This window comes from Plecotus auritus (assembly GCF_963455305.1).
Source record: "Plecotus auritus genome assembly, chromosome: 5".
Taxonomy (NCBI): Eukaryota; Metazoa; Chordata; class Mammalia; order Chiroptera; family Vespertilionidae; genus Plecotus; species Plecotus auritus.
Window position 1 is genome coordinate 88379979 of NC_137776.1, and position 6000 is coordinate 88385978.

A 6000-nucleotide genomic window follows, 5' to 3' on the forward strand; every position below is an offset into this window, starting at 1 on the left:
GCCTCCATACCAGTGGTCGGCAAACTCATTAGTCAACAGAGCCAAATATCAACAGTACAACGATTGAAATTTCTTTTGAGAGCCAAATTTTTTAAACTTAAACAACTTCTAATGCCACTTCTTCAAAATAGACTCGCCCAGGCCGTGGTATTTTGTGAAAGAGCCCCACTCAAGGGGCCAAAGAGCCGCATGTGGCTCGCGAGCCGCAGTTTGCCGACCACGGCTCCATACCATAAACGGTTTAAAAAGCTGATGTTAATGAATTAATAGGACTAGTAACAGCTTAATCACACAGAGTATATGCACTAGTCTTTGAACTAAATGGTAACTTGATATAGTCACCCTGTCTGCCTCCTAATTGCCAAGAACTGTCCTAGTCTCTAGGAAAAGTGACAAATAAGACCCTGCAGTTAGGGCAGGGTTAAACGAAGTTTATTTTAGAAAAATCCCCACTGGTAGTGGGACACTGAATCTGAAGAATTTAAGATAGAACCAGGGAGATAAGACAGGAGTCTGTAGCCAAAGGCCAGGCAAAAACTTGATGACATCCTGGAATAAAGAAGTGGCAAAAAAGAAATGTCAAATAAAATATCACAGTACAGAACCCGATATTCACAAATTCCTGGCTCCATCAAAGCAACTTATATGGAAGGTTTTACCTGATACAAGGGCTCTGATATTACACTTGTTAGGATTTCCTAAGATAACAAAACGGACTTGCACTCTGGGAACTCACACTGACAGCTAAGTCCATCCTTTCATCACTATATCCCCAGCTTTTATGCGCAATTAGTGGGTACTTGTGATATGAAAGGGCCTAGCAGCCGGATCTGGCCTGTTCGGCTGTTCTATCTGGCCCGTGGAGCCGAAAGAACGGAGGGTTCTCTTGCTCTCCCCTCCGCTCCTTTACTTTGAATTTATATTAGTTCACACAAACACTGCATCCATGCTTTTGTTCCGGCCCTCCAGTCCAGTTTAAGAACCCACTGTGGCCCTCGAGTCAAAAAGTTTGCCCACCCCTGCTAGGGGCAGGGGAACAGAGAAGCAAGAATGGGGGCAGCTAAGAGCGAAGGAACCGCTCCTGTGTCCAGAAATCAGTCTCCTGCCAAAGGCCTGCTTCAGAACCTTAGGAGGGGACAGGGGGGCGGCGTAGACTCCATTTCTCTCAAGAATGTGATAAACTTAGCTTTCGAATAAATCAACTGGAAGAGAAGGCAGATGTAAACCACCTAGCTAAGTGATATTTGCACCCCGAAGGAAATGCACTTCCCCTTTATTCCCAGCCAACGTGGAAATCCGGAAACCACTGGTTATCCTGCCCCCAGACTCAGTCAGTGCTTAGTAACAAACGCCTCTGGAAGGAAAGGTACCCGTTACCTTCCAGAGAAGCGGCACCGTTGCCGCGGTGCCGGGTCCCCGCCACACAGCAGACCCCGACGGACACGACCTACTGGGGGAACAGCTCCCAAAATGTCTCCGGGCGGGGTTACCGCGGGGGGGAATCCCCCCAGACACAGGCGGGTGGGCTGGCCTCCCGGCTCCCGAAAGGCGGCGGCAGGCCCCAGAAGGTCACCGCCCTTTGCACAACCCGAGCCCGGACCGTCCCAAAGCACATCTCGTGACTCATGGCGCAGCAGCCCCGGCCTCCGGGCGAGCCCTGCGGCGTCGAGGGTCCGGTAACTACCCCGAGCGGGAGAGGCGGGGCCTGCCCCCGAGGGAGGACCTGACAGCGCCGCGCAGACGGGCTGGCGCTCCCCGCGGTGCGCACCTGAGGGAGGGGGCGGGGCGCCTAGCGCGGCCTGGCCCTCTCTCGGGCACCCGACGTGTCAGGAAGAGGGACTCCTTACCTCTGGAAGACCCTGGCCCTCCGGCCCCCTGGGCAGCCCCATAATCCGACTGGACTGATGTGTGGAGGCACCAAAGTCCGCGGAGTGGCTGGAGGAGGCTGTCGACCGCCGCGAAGCCGCTACCGGAGTGGAGTGCAACGCGGCCACTTCCTCCGCCGCCGTCGCCGCCGCCGCCGCCTCCGCCGCCGCGGGTCTGGAGCGCCTTGCCCGGTGAGCATGCGCGCTGGGGCGCGAACGCGGCGCGCTGCGACTGCGCCTGCGCGATGCAGCCCTGGTGGAGGCGGGACTGGGGGCAGCGGAGTTGAGTCCCGAGAGCCTGAGGCTGACATCTCAACGGGGTTCTGCCCGCCCTCCGAGAAGCTTTATAAAAGGGCCTATTCCCCCATCTTGGGGACATTTTTCATCCTGGGTCTCCTCTCTGCTTCTCAGGGGCATGAATCAAGCGGGTTCGGTTCACTCCGTCAACCGGACTTGGGGAGCCGCCTGGCTGGGGGTCAGAGTCTGAGCATGAAGAGTCCGGCTCTAGCTCAGCACCGGCTGCCCGTCATAATCGCGCACTTGGACAAACTTCTCACATGCGGACCAGGAACCGAGCCCCCGAAAACGCTTTCCTCACGCCTGCTGCTTCCCTAACGCCTGAGCCAGTGCATCGTGCTTCCTAAGAAAACTCGTCGGGGATAATGTGCCCCATCCCACTCCCCACTACCGCAGCTCTGGTCTTCCTTAAGGGAAGGTCTTCTCGAAAATGCGACTCCAGTGTTGAGGTCATTTTAGCTGCCACATCACTTATATGATGCACCCCTTGTGTATCCCAGAGGATGGCAGCTTTGTAAATGAGTTGTCTTCCTGGCCACAAGCCACTGCACCTGCTCCATAATGGCTTCTCCAGCGTTTACTCCTCTTCCTCCTCCTCCTCCTTCTCTTCCTTCTCCTCTTCCTCTTCTTCTTAGTGATGAAGAAAGCGATGGCATCTGAAAACGTTTTTAAAAATTGATTTTAGGAAGAGAGGGGAAAAACATCGATGAGAGAGAAACATCGACTGGCTGCCTCCCTTATGCCACCCGACCGGAATTGAACCCGTGGCCTTTTGTTGTACAGGAGGAGCTCCAAGCAACCCGGTCACGGCTGCATGTGAAAACTTTGGATGCTTCCCTGTGAGCCTTTGGGGAAGGGCAGGAGTGTGAGACTCTGAGATTCTTGAGATCAAAAAGGTTTGTGTGTGTGTGTGCTTCCTGTCTGCTTTCCAAGTGGTTATTCGGTAAATGTTTGTACTTGAAGAAATTCATGCCTTTTGTGCTCCTAGAGTTTATCCTGACAGAACAGAGATGTCTCTGGAACCTTATGCACGGCCATTTCCTTCTTAAATGTAGTTAGCAAATATTGCTGACAAAACTTTGTGCCACCAGCCCTGGCCGGGTGGCTCAGTGGGTTAGAATGTCCTCCTGATAACAGGTTTCAGGTTGGATCCCCAGTCAGGGCACATACAAGAATCATCCAATGAATGCATAAATAAGTGGAACAACAGATCAATATCTTGCTCGCTCTCTCAAATCAATACTCGCCCCCTCCAAACTGTGTGCCACCTCCACCAGACACCAAGGATTAAATAAAAATTGAATATGCAGATTAAGCTGTTGAAATGGGAACTCTGTTGTGCTAGTTTTTGTGTGTTAAAAAATGATGAGCCCTAGCCAGTTTTGCTCAGTGGTTGGAGCGTTGGCCCGGGTTTGATTCGGTGCAGGGCCCATACCTCAGCTGCAGGCTTGATCTCCAGCCCTGGTTGGGGCATGTGCGGGAGGCAACCAATTGATGTTTCTCTCTGTCTCTCCCCCTCCCTTGCATACTCTCTAAAAAAAGAGTCAATGGAAAAATATCCTCAGGTGAGGGTTAACAACAACAACAAAATGATGAAATAGAAATGACCTCTTGCTCTCACCCATTGTGAAGCCAATGAAACTCAATTTCTAAGGCATCTACTTTCATAACTCCCCAAATGTGTTATTTTTGTAATATTAAAATTGTCCTGCCCTGACCGATTTGGCTCAGTGGATAGAGCATCGGCCTGCGGACTGAAGGGTCCCAGGTTCGATTCCGGTCAAGGGCATGTACCTTGGTTGCGGGCACATCCCCAGTGGGGACTGTGCAGGAGGCAGCTGATTGATGTTTCTCTCATTGATGTTTCTAACTCTCTATCCCTCTCCCTTCCTCTCTGTAAAAAATCAATAAAATGCATTAAAAAAATTGTCCTTACTTGAGATGGTATTGAATGAGGGAGAATGGAGGGTGATAATTTGTAGCCATTGTTGGATGACCAGACAGGTATTGATGCCTAGGGACAGGTAGCAAAATCTCACATAGCAAGCAAGCCTAAATAGCTGTATATAAAGCAGCTCAGGGAATAGAGCTTAAAGAATAATAGGACTCGGTAGGCTACACAGGAGTTCCATATTGTAAATGCCTCTGCAATGTTTAAAAAAAAAACATGAGCAGCTATCTTTCCCAATAAGAAACTGTCCACGTTAACTTTCTGTGTAAGGTCACAGTAGCAGACTTGAGTTGACAGCATGTTTTGTTTTTTTCCTAAGATCCCAGCAAAACAACTTAAGAATGCTTGGGCAGCCCACTTTTGAGAGAGAAACCCCGCACAACCTTGGAGACAATGTAGGTTTGTGAGGACTCTCTTAGATAAATGCATGTCTCTCCTTCTCTCCTGGCTCTGGGTATCCATACACACATGTCGTCTCCCTGGTGAGATATTTGGGGATGAGGGATCCCCTGTCCCTCCTCTGCACATCCAGCACAGAGGTATGTGTTGTTCTTCTAAGTGCAAGATTCTCAGGAACCTCACAGATACTTTTCTTCCTGGGTAAAAGGGTGCCATAGCTTCCTGTTAGGATCACCTTTATCTTGGAGGAAGTTTACTATAGTCTCAATCATTCTCTCCTCATGTTACTCTTGGTCCTTTCATTCTGGGCTCTTGCTGTGACTAAGAAGGGGAATCATGAGGTCTTGAAGCAGGAAAGGACTTTAGGAGGCATGTAGTACAATTATGGGTGTTTGGAAAAGCGGAGTGACATAGTTTAGGTTACATATGTTAGTGGCAGTGCTGGGACTAGAGCCCCACATTTCTGATTTACAATGTCCTTTTATTCATCTATCATCCACCCATCCATTCATCCAACAGGTATTCTGAGATCCTTCTATATCATTGGCTCTCAAGCTTGGCTGTATGTTAGAATCACCTGGGGAGCTTTAAAAGCTACCATTGCCTGAGTTCCACCCCCAAGAGATTCTGATTTAATTGATCTGGGGAGGAACATAACATTTATTTTTTCTTTGAAATATATTGTTTTATACATAAGACAATATGTATTGTTTATATACACTGAGTGGCCAGATTATTATGATCTCTGAACGCATAATAATCTGGCCACTCAGTGTGTGTGTGTGTGTGTGTGTGTGTGTATACACACACACACACACACACACACACACACACACACACACACATATATATATATATATATATATATATATATATATTAGAGGCCCAATGCATGAATTTGTGCATGGGTGGGGTCCAGCCAGCCTGGCCATGGGGAGGGGACGTGGGCAATTGGCCAGCCTGCCTGCTGGTAGAACTCCTGGTCGAGGGGACAATTTGCATATTAGCCTTTTATTATATAGGATATACACTGAGTGGCCAGATTATTATGCGTTCAGAGATCGTAATAATCTGGCCACTCAGTGTGTAAACCAATACGGGGGACATATACCCTGGACAACATAGTAGTGAACAGTAACCTCATTACTATAATGTTTCCTTATAGAGTACAGTGGCACACAAAATTTAAAATTCATAAACAAACTAAGAGTCCTTAAGTTAAAAGAATTCTTCCTGGAAATGCTTAATTGTATGCCAATCCATTCTCAAACAGTAAAAGTTTATGACACACTTTTATTGAGAGGGAGTGAATATTAAAACTTCACAGGTGATTCCCCTGAGCAGCCAGTTTGAGAACCACACCTCTGTGTGCTGGAGATACTGCAGTCACTGAACCAGACAAGATAATTACTGACACAAATTAAACATGAAAATTAATAAGATAATGTTGGGTAGAAATAAGTGCTCTGTAGGAAAAAAAACAAACCA

At 48.5% G+C, this 6000-nt stretch overlaps 1 protein-coding gene across 2 annotated transcripts in view; it reads right to left on the bottom strand.

The window, feature by feature from the left end:
- CCDC93 (CCC complex scaffolding subunit CCDC93) overlaps window positions 1-2036 on the bottom strand; it is a 99236-nt gene extending 97200 nt beyond the window's left edge. For both annotated transcript variants that reach the window (XM_080669243.1, XM_080669242.1), the window contains exon 1: window positions 1848-2036. In XM_080669243.1, coding sequence (XP_080525369.1) covers window positions 1848-1889 — 42 coding nt within the window. In that variant the 5' untranslated portion in view covers window positions 1890-2036. The remainder of the gene's footprint in view (window positions 1-1847) is intronic.
- Between the last annotated feature and the right edge of the window lie 3964 nt (window positions 2037-6000).